Source organism: Giraffa tippelskirchi, chromosome 4 (assembly GCF_054371585.1).
Source record: "Giraffa tippelskirchi isolate mGirTip1 chromosome 4, T2T-mGirTip1v1.2.pri, whole genome shotgun sequence".
NCBI lineage: Eukaryota > Metazoa > Chordata > Mammalia > Artiodactyla > Giraffidae > Giraffa > Giraffa tippelskirchi.
Window position 1 is genome coordinate 150,879,059 of NC_137278.1, and position 16,315 is coordinate 150,895,373.

General features: G+C 37.1%; 1 protein-coding gene across 19 annotated transcripts in view; it reads right to left on the minus strand.

The window, feature by feature from the left end:
• USP15 (ubiquitin specific peptidase 15) overlaps window positions 1–16,315 on the minus strand; it is a 129,441-nt gene that overhangs the window by 99,618 nt on the left and 13,508 nt on the right. For all 19 annotated transcript variants that reach the window (XR_014081914.1, XR_014081916.1, XR_014081912.1 and 16 more), the window contains exon 2: window positions 7,546–7,673. Coding sequence is in view for 9 of the 19 variants with exons in the window: in XM_081588936.1 (XP_081445062.1) it covers window positions 7,546–7,673 (128 nt within the window). In the remaining 10 variants the exon portion in view is untranslated. The remainder of the gene's footprint in view (window positions 1–7,545; window positions 7,674–16,315) is intronic.

Sequence of the window (16,315 nt, forward strand, 5' to 3'; positions counted from 1 at the left end):
ATTCTCTTAAACAGCACAGGTAGAATTCACTAGTGGCACCATCAAGGTCTGATGTTTTCTTTGTGAGGAAATTTTAAACTACAAACTCAACTTCCTTAATTGATATAGGGCTCTTCAGAGAATTCATTCCTTTGGAATGAGCTTTATTAGTTTTCATCTTTCAAGAAATATTTCTTTATTGTCCTTTTGCTATTTGTAGATTTCTGTACCAGAGAAGGCACTGGCACCCCACTCCAGTACTCTTGCCTGGAAAATCCCATGGACATAGGAGCCTGGCAGGCTGCAGTCCATGGGGTCGCTAAGAGTCAGATACGACTGAGCGACTTTACTTTCATTTTTCACTTTCATGCATTGGAGAAGGAAATGTCAACCCACTCCAGTGTTCTTGCCTGGAGAATCCCAGGGACGGTGGAGCCTGGTGGGCTGCCGTCTACAGGGTCGCACAGAGTCGGACAGGACTGAAGCGACTTAGCAGCTGCAGCAGCAGATTTCTGTACAGATGTTACCTCTCTTGTTCCTGATATTGGTAGTTGTGTCTTTTACCTTTCTCTTGTGATCAAACTAGGTCTTCATAAATTTTATTATCTTCATAAACAACCAGTTTTTGGTTTCATTGATTTTTCTCTATTTTTCTGTTTTCCCTTTATTTGATTTCTGTTCTGAACTTAGTTTTTCCTTTCTTCTGCTTGATTTAGTATAATTTGTTCTTATTTTTAGTTTCCTGAGTCAGAAACCAAGGTCACACTGATTTGAGACCTTTCCTTTTCCTCATGCAGTTAAAAGAGCTACAAATTACCCTCCACATACTATTTATTTGCCTTCCACAAATTTTGATATGTTTTGTTTTCACTTTCATTTTAGTTAAAAATACTTGTTAATTTCTTTGAGTTCTCTTTGACCCATGAGTTACACAGAAGTATGTTAGTTTTCAAACACTTGAAGATGTTTCACTTCTCAGTTATAACCTTTCCTTTTCCTTATACAAGTTAAAAGAGCTATAAATTACCCTCCACATACTATTTACCTGCCTTCCACAAATTCTGATATGTTTTGTTTTCACTTTCATTTAGTTAAAAATATCTGTTAATTTCTTTGAGTTCTCTTTGACCCATGAGTTACGCAGAAGTATATTAGTTTTCAAACACTTGAAGATGTTTCACCTCCCAGTTATAACCTTTCCTTTTCCTTATACAAGTTAAAAGAGCTATAAATTACCCTCCACATACTATTTACCTGCCTTCCACAAATTCTGATATGTTTTGTTTTCACTTTCATTTAGTTAAAAATACTTGTTAATTTCTTTGAGTTCTCTTCGACCCATGAGTTATGCAGAAGTATGTTAGTTTTCAAACACTTGAAGATATTTCACCTCTCAGTTATCATTCCACTGTAGTAAGAAAACATATTTTATATGATTTAACTCCTGCTAACTTTACTGAACCAGGTTTTATGCATAATACAGTCTATCTAAATGCTTCATGTGAACACTGAAAAGAATGAAAATTCTGCTGTTGTTCAGTGGGAATACAGTTAAGTCCTCTACACATGAACAAGTTCTGTTTCAAGAGTGTGTTCATAAGTCCAACAAGGTTAGCCTAGGTATCTAACTACACAATTGGCTATACAGTACTATACTATAATAGATTTACAACACTTTCCACACAAATAATATTAAAAAAACACACACAAAAAATAAGGAAAACATTTTTAATCTTATAGTACAGTACCTTGAAAAGTACAGTAGTACAGAGAGTACAACAGCTGGCATACAGGGGCTGTTATGGAGTGAACAGGCAAGAAGAGTTACTGATGGAGGCAGGAGAGGAGGTGGGAGATGATAAGAGCTGAAAGACTGTCGGCAAGAGGAGGCAGAGGGCAAGGTGCAATGTCACTCATGCCTGATGCTGATGACACAGGTTCTGGGTCCTTGCTTGATTCAATTCTATCTACCCTGTTGAAAAAACGATCCAGTGATATCTGGGTAAGTAGTTCTCTTTTTTCTTGTCACAGATGACAGAGTAGCACTGGACTGCATTTTGAACAGCAGTGGCAACCTTCATGCACCATTCTACACTTGGCTCCCATGCCTCAAAAACTAACAGTGCATCCTCAAATAAAGAAAACCCTTTGCCATTTCATGTGTCATGAATCTCTTTGGTTCTTCAGTTATTTCCTCTTCCTCTTATCTCTCTTCATCCTTTCTCTGGGCTTCCAGTTCCATCAGGTCTTTATTAGTAAGCTCCTCATTTTGCACAGCAAGGAGGTCAGTGAGGTCGTTCTCTTGCAGATCTAGTTCCAGTTTTTTCCTGAGGGTCACTAAGTGTCTGAAGACCTCTTTTGACTCTTTGTCCACCTTCTCAAATCCATGAAAATGATGAACAAATTGTGGGTAAAGGTTCTTCCAGATCCCATTCATGATGACAACTAAACATCACACCAAGCAAAGTCAATGTATTTTTATGGGTTTGTACATGGTACAGCCCTTCCAAAACTGTTGCAAGGTTGTTCCTGATTTGTCACTTGCCTTTATTGCCTGACAAAAAGTACAATGTGAATAATATTTCTTGAAAGTCACTATAATCCCCTGGTCCACAGGCTAGATAACTGACATAGTATTTGGTGGCAGATATACTACTTTGACGTTGTGATGAAAGTCATCCATGAGTATTGTTGAGCAGCAAAAGAATGTTGAATGGGATGTCTTTCTTCAAGCAGTATTTCTCAACTCTGGGATAAAATGGTGGAAAAACCAATCCTGAAAAATGGCCTGTGTAACCCAGGCTTTGGGGTTTCTCTTCCACACAAAAGGAAGGGAGCCCCTGGCTGTTTTTAAGGGCTCTTGGGTTCTCTGGATGAGAAACTAAAAGATGCTCTGGGTTCATACTGCCAGAAGCACTGCCACCAAACAAAGAGAGTTAGCCTATCCTTTAGTACTTTATAGCCTGGCATCAACTTTTCTTCCTTACTGACATAACTTTGGTTTGAATTCCTCTTCTAGTACAGTCCTCGCATCCACATTAAAAACCTGCTATGGTAAATATGTTCCTTCATCAATAATTTCTTAAAGCATTTCAGGAAATTTCCAGGCAGGTGCCATACCTGCACTCGCTGCCTCAGCACTTACCTTTACACTGTAAAGCTTGGCTCTAGCCTTGAATCGATAAAAGCAGTCATGGTTGGCATTAAAAGATGTGCCTTCTGATTCTTCACCGTGTTTCTTCTTCAAGTCTTCATAAGGCTTTTAACTTTCTCTTGCATCAGCATTAAACTGAGAGCGACTCAGCTGACACTGATCCTGCATTCACATACTGAGAAGTTTCTCCATCTCCATCACTTTTCCACGCTTCTTTGGTATTATTGTCAATATCATTGGCATGGCATACTTCACATGTTCCAAGACTGAATGATTCATGTTATAAGAATAAGTGATCTTTACCATCTTTTTGCCTTGCTCCACTCTCAATTATTTTCACTTTTGTTTTCATTGTTATTGCATGGTGCTTCTTAGCAGTACCAGCTACATCACCGCTGCTTTTATGCTTACTTCCAAACACCCTGGGCTTGAAATAAAGATACTGCACCACTGTACTTTATACGGTACTTTACAGTAAAGTACACAAAAGCACAACCACTTGTAGAGGATGCATGCACGTAACAACGTATTCCAGACACGTGAACCAACTTACATGACTGGATACGTGAATGCATGTACACATCTTTGCAAGTTCGCAGTTAGTATGTAGGGGACGTACTGTAGTCTATAAATGTCAGTTAGAACAAGCAGATTGATCTATTTCCTTACTATTTTTTTGTCTACACATTTTCTATTATTTATGGAGAGAATAATACTGAAATATCTATTATATAATTGTGGATATTTTTCTGTTTCTCCTTGTGGTTCTGTCAGGTTTTGCTTCACATATTTTCAAGTGACGCCATTAGATGGGTATATATTTAGGATTATTATGTTTTCTTAATGAACTGTCCTGGCCCATTTACGATTATGAAGTGAACTTTTATCCCTGATAATGTTCTCTGTTCTAAATCTTAATGTCTGATATTAAAATGGCCACTCCAGCATTCTTTTGATTATAGCGTTGTATGTGTTCAGCTCAGTTCAATCACTCAGTTGTGTCCGACTCTTTGCGACCCCATGGACTGAAGTTAGTATGTGTCTTAGTTTTCTACTGCTAATAAATAACCATAGTAGCTTAAAACAATACATATTTATATTCTCACAGTTCTGTGGTTCAGAACTTCAGGTGAGTTCAACTGGGCTTTCTACTTAGGGTCTTACAAAGAAGAAATCAAGATGTCAGACAGGCTTCTCTCCTATCTGAAGGCTCTGGGAAAGAATCTACTTCCAAGTCCATTCAGGTTGTTGGCAGAACCTAGTTCCTCATGGCTACAGGTATGAGGTGCCTGTTTTCTTGCTGGCTATAGGCACAACAATTCTTTGTCCCTAGACGACACCTGTCTTCCTTTTCACATAGTCCCCTCCATTTTCAAATCAGCAATGAGTTCTTCTCATGCTTTAAATCCTAACTTCTATAGCTAACCAGCCAGAGAAAGCTCTGCTTTCAAAGGGCACATATGATCAGATAAAGCTCACTGGGAAAATCTCCCTTTTGTCATATAACATAAATAATCACAGGAAAGATATCCTATTCTCAGGTTCCACTCACAGTCAAAGGGGAGATGGTTATATAAGAGTGAGGATGACTGGAGGTTAGTCTTAGAATCTTTCAATCTCTATTTGTACTTTGTATTTTAGGTGGGTTTCTGGTAGACAGTATACAGTTGGGTCTTTATTTTTTAATCCAATCTTACAGTCTCTCTGCTTCCCTGGTGGCTCAGGCGGTAAAGCATCTGTCTGCAATGCTGGAGACCCGGGTTCAATCTCTGGGTTGGGAAGATCCCCTGGAGAAGGAAATGGCAACCCACTCCAGTACTCTTGCCTGGAAAATCCCATGGACGGAGGAGCCTGGCAGGCTATAGTCCATGGGGTTGCAAAGAGTCAGACATGACTGAGCAACTTGACTTTACTTTACAGTCTCTACCTCAAATTTACATTGAACACGATTGTTCATAGAGCTGGGTTTAAATCTACCATTTCATTTGCTATTCGCTTTGTATTTGTTTCATTTGCTTTGTGTTCTTCTCCACTTAAAATTTTTTTTTAAACATTGCTATTCCTCCTTATTATGCATTATATTTTCTGCTTCTTTGCATTCTGGTTCTATTTGTTTGGATCCAAGATATTAAAAATTTTATCTTGTTGGATGGATGCTGGATATTTTTGTATTTCTGCTTCCCAGGTGGCATGTGGTAAAGAATCTACCTGCCAGTGCAGAAGACGCAAGAGACGTGGGTTCAATCCCTGGGTGGGGAAGATACCTTAGAGGAGGAAATGGCCATCCACTCCAGTATTTTTGTCTGAGGGACAAAAATTACAGGGACTGAGGAGCCTGACAGGCTACAGCAGATGGGGTTGCAAAAAGTCAGACACAACTGAGCATGTGTGCACATGCACACACACAAATACTCTTGTGTTCTGTTCTGAGATGCAGTTAAGTTACTTGGAAATAGTTGCTTTCGATTTAGAAGGACAAGAGGATTCATTTTGCCCTTCTATAGAGGCAAACCCAATCTCTGCAGTCTACTCCATGATACATAATGTTTTCCACTCTGGCTACTGTGAACACATTATTCTTGATCCTTTATGAGTGAAACCGAGGGTCCTCATCAGTTAGATCCATTAAATTATAATTTCTTAATAAACAGTGAACTGTAACCTGCCTTCACTGATCAAGCTCACTTTAATTGTTTTTACAAAAACTCGCATGTCCTCCAAGTTTCATAAAGTCTAAAAATAAGATATTTTCCCAAGATGTTTTTCAGGAACTTGCAATCGGCTGCGTTCAGTTCTAGATAGAGCTAAGATTGATTAAGACCACTAACTGTCTAATTGGGCTTGTATGAAGTGTCCACTTGGTGACCTTTTGACGTGAGAGGGCCCACAATTCCACCCTCAGAACATGCTAATGCCTCCATTTTCTGAACATGTGTCTCATGGAGACCAAGTAGCTTAGCTGTATCTGCACAAAAATGACTCACTTTTTTCTTATCATCAATTACCCTTCCCCATGTTCTCCATACCTCAGACTACCCTGCTTCTTTACTTCCACAAATACCCTGAGCCCCTTGCTATCAGGTAGGTAGATTTGAGAGTTGTTCTCCCAACTCCTCACTTGGCTGCCTCACAAATAAATCCTTTCCCTGCTGCAAACTTTGCCATCTCAGCATCTGGCTTGTAGCACATCTGGCAAATGAACCTGATTTGGTCACATGAACCTAAATGATTGCTCTAATTCTTTTGGATAGTTCTTTCCTTGACCTTGGGTAGCCTGTCACATACATGCACTAGTCAACAGTTGGCTGAAGACTTACAAGAGAGCTTCTGTAGATTTCTAGGTCTCTCTCTCTCCTTACGTGCTGCTCATTCCTCTCTGGTCCTCTGCCCTGGAAACTCTGGCTGCCTTGGTCTCCCTGGACTCAAAACTCTTTTCTCAACTAAGGGAGGTTGCCAGGCTTTGCATGGGTCTCCCCTTCTGTGCTGTGTCTTGGAAACTCTCTCAGGACAGTAAGCTGAGAAAACATAGGGCTCATTTCATTTGTTTCATACTTCTCAGGGCTCACTGTTTTTCGCTGCCTGATGTCCAATGTTTTGAGAACCACTGTTTCATATATTTTGTCAGGGTTTTGGTTCATTTAAATGGAAAGATAAGTCTAGTCCTTGTTACTCCATCTAGGCCAGTAATGAAAGTTCTGGTACTTAGGTTTTATTCTCTTTAAATGTTACCAGAGTTTTAGAAGAGTTGGCAAGTATTAATAGTAAGGGTTGTGGAAAAATTATCAAAAAATCCAAGAATGTAAACATATACCACTGCTCCCCAATTAAAGAAGTCATGTGTCCATTAGCAAAATAATACATGATAGAGGATTTCCTCCAAACAGTAAGATAGTGCTTTCTAATTTACATTCTAGCATTAAAACCTAATAAATCCTTTTTATATCATAAATGACAAAATTTGTCATGATACAGAAAACTAATTATGACAAAAGAATCTGAATTCATTAGGTCAAATCTATAATACAGTCGGCCCTCTGCATCCATAGGGAGGAAAAACATTGAAAGTTCCAAAAACCAAAACTTGAATTTGCTGTGTACCAGCAACTATTTACATAGCATTTATATTTTGTTAGGTATTAAAAGTAACCAACAAAAGACTTAAAGTATACAGGAAGACATACATAGATTATATGCAAATATTATGCCATTTTATATAATGGGCTTGAGCATCCATAGATTTTAATATCTGAGAGGGGTCATAGAACCAAACCCCACATGACACCAAGTGATGACTATATAAGAAATTTCTGATTTATCAATTTATTTACATTAACATTTTCCACATTGTATATATTGACCATAACATATTAAAATGAACACATTTACAAACTTGATTTAAGGAAATATAATACCTCTAAGAAGCCCAGAATTATCAATGGGTCCAGGATAAACGTTTTGATCTCCCATCTGGTATTTGTCCCAACTGTCAAAGCCAACATACTTTTTCCACTGTTTGAACCAGCGACTATCAACTAGGTACCTAAAAAAGAAGAGAAATTGGTAAAAGAAAATATCAAGAGCTTTAAGAATAGCAGAAAAGCTATCTTTTTTTTAATATATATATTTTTTAATGTGGACCATTTTGAATGAATTACAATGTTGCTTCTGTTTCATGTTTTGGTTTTTTGGCTGCAAGGGATGTGGGATCTTAGCTCCCCAACCAGGGATCGAACCTGCATCCCCCACATTGGAAGGCGAAGTCTTAACCAATGGGTCACCAGGGAAGTCCCTCTATTTTTTATATTTCACTTTATATCAAAGCACATGTCTACTTCAAAGAATTACTGAGAATAACTAATGCTACAGTTGTAGAAGAGAAATATTTCACTTGTGTAAGGTATTATTTCTATTGTTCTATAAAATATCTACTACAGACAACTACTGACATACACATTAAACAAAAAATCCTTAATAGAACTTAAAAAAAATGCAATAGCTGTTCAACACAATATGTGCCAATTGAACAAAAACTCATATAACAATTACAAGTATCAATCAAGATAAAATTTTACATGCAACATGGTAAAATGTAAACATGAAAATGGTTGTTTTGCAAAAAACTTATAAATACAGTATGCTAATTGTATGTGTTTTATTGTATCTTTCAGGGAGTAAGGAAAGTAATTATTAAAGGTTTGGAAGATTGATTTTAGTAATTATAATCAAAATTTTAAAAGAAACTTTAAAAATAGCTTCTTTACTAACAAAAGTTGATAGCAACAATACTGTCTCCCACTGTTTCTCATACACAAGTAAAATTTGCTGGGGCAAGCAGGACTGGTTTTTAATTGATTTCAAAAGTGTGAAACCAAGCACTATAACCATTACTGAAACTATATTCACCCTATTTTCAAATACCTAAATTAGCTTCTCATCAGATGACCAGTGACAGAAAAAGTAAAATAATGGTTCTCTAGCAAAGAAACCATAAAAAAATTATAAATCTAAAAAAAATATAAATTTATTTATATTATACCTACCATGCTTTGCCACTGGTTCACAATTATTTTAAAATTCTTTTCCAGAAACATTTTCCCTCACAGTTAACTAGGTTCAATCACAAACAAAAGCAAAGGTTAACAAGATGTTTAAAGTCCACGTGTGTAGCCAAGTTTTTTAGAACATCATTCCAATGCTTCCATGCTTACAGCACTATACATAGAGCCCTGTAGGAATGAAATGCTATCTTTATGTCTGAAAATACCTGAAGTAAAGGCACCAACATAACAAAACCCCACAATTTTTAAGGAATATTCATCAGCAGTTAGACTTCCTAAAAATGGGTAAGGTAGAATTATCCATACACGTGTATTCCAAACATACTATCAGGGTCATACAATGGAAGGCCCCAAATTGTAGATTTTGATATCTATGAGGAAAAAAGAGAGTTGAAAAACTAAGTTTTAAGAAAATCCTGTTTGTAAGATAAACAAAATAGATTAGACTAGCAACATCTTTATATATTAAATGGAATAAAGAAAAGTAGACTTAATTGCATGCGTGCATGCATGCTCAGTTGTGTCTGACTCTTTACGATGCTAAGGATGGTAGCCCGCCAGGCTCCTCTGTCCATGGGATTTCCCAGGTAAGAATACTGGAGTGGGTTGCCATTTTGGTCTCCAGGGGATCTTTCTGATCCAGGGATTGAATCTTCATCTCCTGTACTGGCAGGTGGGTTCTTTACCTCTGAGCCACCAGGGAAAGCCAATGAAACATGAGGTAAGCAGAAAAACAGGAGTATCTATTATGGAAATAATGTGTAGTCCTCTTAGGTGTACCCTTCAAATTAGATGAAGTGGACATATAAATGAAAAAAAAAAATTCCAAGACATTTACATGGATTTGTTGTACTGTAAAAACTTTAATCCTATTATAGACCTGCCCAAAACACAAGATTCCTCCATTTTAATTCATAAAAGCCTAGGACAAAACCAACAGCTCACAAGATTTTAAGTGACCAAAGACCTAAATTTATTATACATTTTCAACAGCACTCTTATCCTTGATATGTTATTAAGGTCCAGATGCACCCAACTGTAGCATCTGAGTTTATTTTTTGAATAGTTTTAACTATTTGTAAAGGCTGATATTTCATGGCTTTTATTCTTGAAATACCAATCTTTACAAATAGTTATAACCGATTTTAAGATGAAGTCTAAAATCGGTAACTTTGCTTAATAGGTCTTGCATGATCTGATCTGCTCCTACCTCCCTCTTTAGTTTTAACTGGTACCATTTTTCTTTTTGCTGAGATCTAGTTCCTGGACATACTATTTTCTGCCTCATGGCTCCTTTTGCCTCAAATATTCTCCTACTGCTCTCACCACCTAGTTAACTCTTATTATCTTTCAGATAATTTAAACATCACTTTTCTCAGGGAATCCTTCCATAAGTTTCTCCCCATTTCCTCTTAGTTTGGAAAAGAAAACACAAGATGGCAATCTCAGTTTACCAGCTCTCAAGACTCTTTATTCAGTTACAAGGATTACCTTTAACAATAACAAAATAACTAATATTTGAGCTTTACTCTTGGGCAAGGCAAGTACTTCTAAGCACTTTAATATACTGACTCACTCACTCCTTTACCCAATGAGGTAGGCACTCCTATAATTTCACAGGCATACAGAAATTAACTTGTCCAAGGTTACAAAGTTAGTGCCAGACCTGTGATTAAGAAAATGTGTTAGTAGCATAGGGAGAAGGGAAAAGATCAATGAAAGCACAAAGAAACAAGAACCAGGCTCAAGTATTCAACATATGTGGAACTATGCTCTATGCTAAAAGCATCACTACAAACCAGTGTAGAAAGATCTGGCTATATATACAGGGAAAAAATTAATTAGAGCTCTACACCTCACATATACAGTCAGTTCTACCTGAAAAACTTTAAGAAAACCTGAATGTGTTAAACATGACTGATATAAGGGAACAGTAACGCAAAGTCTGCGTATGCTTAAGAACTACTTCACTCTATACCGTGCGAGGACTAGGGTAAAGCAAGTGAGATGCCAAGGGACCCTAACAGGGAGTGCGTCCTTTTACACCCTAGGAGCCTTGCTTGTCTCACCCTAGTCCTAACTCCAAAACAAACACTAGATAAATGTAGAAAACTACCCAGTTATACTGACTTACACAGGTATGCACAAAACATACTTTTTACATCTGCTTACAATCACCATGTGCATTATGAACTACACTCTCCACATCTGTTACAATTTCTTGGCGGATTTTGGATAACCTTCCTTCTACCATTTCACAATAACTTACAGGCTGCAACGTTTCTGAATCCCACTTCAAGCAAATTTCCTTTTTTTCAAAATAAAAATGACATATTTTTTGTGGTATTAGTGTATTCCTTAACCTTTAATAAATGTAAAACTATGCTACCATTTTTATTAGGTATCTTTTTTAAAAAAATGGGTCGCTCCCAAAAAATTTTCAAGCACTGTGCCCCAACCCTATTTTTCCCATATGCCCTGTGGGTTTTACTGCATGATTTTGCACACAGCACAGTGATTTTCAGAACACTTGCTCTGTTACAAAAATCATAGTTGGATTAAAAACATAAATGTGAAAGCAAAAATATAATTTTTCAAAAGATAATGGAGAAACTCTTGTTACTTCCGAATATATGAAGAGTAAAGACAAAAAACAAAAAATCTTAAAAGTAAGGTTGATAAAATTGCAAGGTTAAAATGAAAACCTTCTGTTTAACAAAGGCACCAAGTAAAGAAAGACAGAGACTGGGAAAAATACTGCCTATAACCAACAAAGGATTAGAATACATGAAAAACTCCTTTAATTTAAAAGGAAAAAAAGAACAATACACAGGACATCAGAATGGCCTCGACACAAAGAAGAAAATGTTCTATATCATTAGCAATGTAAAAAATACAAATTAATATCACACCATATCATTTGCATGAAATTGGTGAACACACAAGCACATGTACATGTGTCAGTAATATTGTGTGGAGAAGATGTGTAGTAACTACAGCTCATAAACTATCAACTGGGGTGTAAACTAGAATCCTCATTTTGGAGAATAATTTGGCAATATTTATTAAAGATGAAGATGTGCATACTGCAGAATCACATATTGTCATTGCTAAGTCTTATCATAAGCAACTCTTGCACATATTTACAAGAATACAACTTGTAATGCAGTTACATTATATATAATGCAACATAATTAGCAAATGGAAAACTGGAAAAAACTCCCTAAAATCCACTATTCCTGTCATGACATAATATACAAAAACTGAAATGAAAAATATAGCTGCAAGTATTAACATGGATAAATATCAAAACTGCAATGTTGAATAAAAAAAATAGAAGCTGCAAAAGGATACATGTAATATAACACAAATATATTAAGATACAGATATGTACACACATTACAACTATGAAAAATGTTTAAACATGCCACAAATAATGATATTCATAGATTCATGTATATATATTGAAAATAGAAGTAAAGGGAATAATAAAAATCCATTTCTGGATGGTGGCTCCCTGTGGTAAGAGAGGGAAGGGGTTAGGATGAGGGAAATAGGTACAGGGAGATTCAACTGTATTTGTAAACCTTTTTTTTTAAACTAATAGAGGTTTACAAAGGGGTTTTGTTACATTTTTCTTTGTATTCTGTTTTCTGAAATAGTATACTTAATATGATTAATATGTTTCCTATTTAATACAGAATAACAGTTTATATGGGCTTTCCTGGTGGCTCAGTGGTAAAGAATCTACCTGCCAGTGCAGGAGACACAGGTTTGATCTTTGGGTCACGAAGATTTCCAGAGAAGGAAATGGCAACCCATGCCAATACTCTTGCCTTGGAAATCCCATGGACAGAGGAGCCTGGCAGGCTATAGCCTATGGGGTCACAAAAGAACTGGACACGACCTGGCAACTAAACAATAACAACAGTTTATGTATATCTTCATATACATGCACAAAATGAAAGAATCAAACATACACATACACTATATGAATAATGTTGCAGTCAACAAAGCTGATGGCAAATGAGATTTCAAGCATAAAAATGGGATAAAAATATGTACAGAAAAATGTATAAAATGCATAGTTTTAGTTTTATTACTATTTATTTTTTAAAAGAAATTCATTATTTTCTATTACCTCATATTTATTTTATACCATCTCTTCCAAAAGAAAAGACCTTGATGCTGGGAAAGATTGGAGGCAGAAGGGGACGACAGAGGATGAGATGGTTGGATGGCATCACCAACTCATTGCACATGAGTTTGAGCAAGCTCCAGAAGTTGGTGAAGGACAGGGAAGCCTGGCATGCTGCAGTCCATGGGGTTGCAAAGAGTCAGACATAACTGAGTGACTGAACAATGACAAATCTTTTCCAAATCCAACAGATGAATTTCCATTAGATTTTAACAAAAAATTACATAAACCTTGAAGAATTTTCTTTAGAAAAACATGACTTAATTATTTCCAAATTGATCAAATTATGAATCTGATATATAGTAATGCATTCATTTTCAAGAAATTATTTCCTTTTGTTAACTAGAGCAGCTACTAAGTAAGCCAGAAAAGTGAAAATGATTGGCTGACATAAGAAAAGAAAAGCAAAAAGTACAAAAATGCAGATTATTACCCTTGTTACTGGGAATATATGTAAACCAAACAATCAAAAAATTCTAAAACTGACATATATACTAACTATAAGGTGATCAAGCTTTAGTACCAAATATTAAACTTACCAATATTACACTATAGACTTGCAACCATCTAAAGTTCAACTAAATACTAACGTGGAAACATCTCGATAGCCCAGAGTAATTATTAACCTCTTTATGATAAACAAATTAATTTAAGTTTCTTACACAAAGGAGTCAGTATCATACAGATGAAACTGAGGATGAAATATTTCTGAATAATACTGAGCCATCTGACTGTTCCTATACAAAAAGCTATGAAGTAAATGTACCAAAATATGCTCAAGATCATTTCAACTTTTGAGTGAGGCTTCTGACTGTGGCTGAATCACTATCATTCCCTCTGTTTCAGTGGATTAGTGAAAAGTGAAAGTGAAAATCACTCAGTCATGTCCAACTCTTTGTGACTGCATGGACTATACAGCCCATGGAATTCCCAGGCAGAATACTGGAGTGGGTACCCTTTCCCTTCTCCAGGGGATTTTTTCAACCCAGGGATCGAACCCAGGTATCCCGGATGCAGGTGGATTTTTTAACCAGATGAGCCACCAGGGAATACAAGGGACTTTAATGATGATGCCTCACATTTGTCACTACCCAAAAGATCTGTTTTTGTTCCAATCCCAAAGAGAGGCAATGCCAAAGAATGCTCAAACTACCCCACAATTGCACTCATCTCACACACTAGTAAAATAATGCTCAAAATTCTCCAAGCCAGGCTTCAACAACACTTGAACCGTGAACTTCCAGATGTTCAAGCTGGTTTTAGAAAAGGCAGAGGAACCAGAGATCAAATTGCCAATATCCGCTGGATCATTGAAAAAGCAAGAGAGTTTCAGAAAAACATCTATTTCTGTTTTATTGACTATGCCAAAGCCTTTGACTGTGTGGATCACAACAAACTGTGGAAAATTCTGAAAGAGATGGTAATACCAGACCACCTGACCCACCGCTTGAGAAATGTGTATGCAAGTCAGGAAGCAACAGTTAGAACTGGACATGGAAAAACAGACTGGTTCCAAATCGGGAAAGGAGTATGTCAAGGCTGTATACTGTCACCCTGCTTATTTAACTTATATGCAGAGTACATCATGAGAAACGCTGGGCTGAATGATGAAGCACAGGCTGGAAACAAGATTGCCAGGAGAAATATCAATAACCTCAGATATACAGATGAAACCACCCTTATGGCAGAAAGTGAAGAGGAACTGAAGAGCCTCTTGATGAAAGTGAAAGAAGAAAGTGAAAAGTTGGCTTAAAGCTCAACATTCAGAAAACTAAGATCATGGCATCTGGTCCCATCACTTCATTGGAAATAGGTAGGGAAACAGTGGAAACAGTGTCAGACTTTATTTTGGGGGGCTCCAAAATCACTGAAGATGGTGACTGCAGCCGTGAAATTAAAAGACACTTATTCCTTGGAAGGAAAGTTATGACCAACCTAGACAGCATATTAAAAAGCAAAGACATTACTTTGTCAACAAAGGTCCGTCTAGTCAAGGCTATGGTTTTCCCAGCAGTCGTGTATGGATGTGAGAGTTGGACTAGAAAGAAAGCTGAGTGCTGAAGAATTGATGCTTTTGAACTGTGGTGTTGGAAAAGACTTTTGAGAGGTCTTGGACTGCAAGGAGATCCAACCAGTCCATCCTAAAGGAAATCAGTCCTAAGTGTTCATTGGAAGGACTGATGTTGAAGCTGAAACTCCAATACTTTGGCCACCTGATGCGAAGAACTGACTTATTTGAAAAGACCCTGATGCTGGGGAAAACTGAAGGTGGGAGAAGGAGACGACAGAGGATGAGATGGTTGGATGGCATCACTGACTCAACGGACATGAGTCTGAGTAAACTCCGGGAGTTGGTGATGGACAGGGAGGCCTGGAGTGCTGCAGTCCATGGGGTCACAGAGAGTCGGAGCCAACTGAGCGACTGAACTGACTGATGGTTCTCAAGCACTAGCACATCAATATGAAAATGTTTCTATAATGATATTATTATGAGTTCAAAAATTACTAAAGAAAACTTCACAGAGATTAAATATCTATGGTCTTCAATTAATCTCAAGTCCTTTAAAGACAACCGACAATCCTCTGGCATATCTCCAATTTAGCCTTCTCTATTTCCAATAATTATTTCAAACCTTTTCAAAACATTAAGTCTCTAACCCTTTAGGCTGAATAGACAGCCTTGCTGCTTACTTTTCAAAGAAGTAAGCCCAACTTTCTAACTCTCTTACTCCACACCTTTATCATCAGTGATTCCCTTACATACCCGTGGAGTATATAACTCTCCTTAAATCTAAGGCTAATAATTTTTGTCCCTATTCTTTGGACCTAATTTCCTTCTGCTTCCTTGGAGACTTACCTCATAAACAGCCCCTACCATCTTTTTTCTCCCTGTATCTTTCCTGTTTTTTTAACTTAGCATATAAGAAGAGCCACTCTTTCCCCCCTTCTGCCCATGACTGCCCTACTCACATATTCATTTGCTCTTCTATCTGTTCCCATTTTTCTGACTTGTCCTTGCAGCCAAGCTTCTCCTTCCTCAATCTTCACTTACTCTTCAGCAAAGCACAACAGATCTTGCTATCCAATGGGCCCTCAAAAAGATCCTCGCAAAGTCACCAATGGCCACCTTACCAAATCCAAAGGATTCATAATTTTGTTACCATAGCAATGCTTTTAAAAATAATCTCAGTGATTCTACCTTTCCAGAGGGGAGGAATATACCTATATCTAAACATATTTAGCTATTTAACAAGATTCCCTTCTTTTACCTAAATGTTAGTAGTCCACAGAGCTGCTCTTCAATTTTCTCTTTTCTCACAGTCAATAGTCTCAGTGATATTGTAACTGACACCAGTGAGTCTAAAATCTTCATCCTAAGACCAGTCCGCAACGTCTTGAATATTTCCAATTTCTACTCATCCGTGT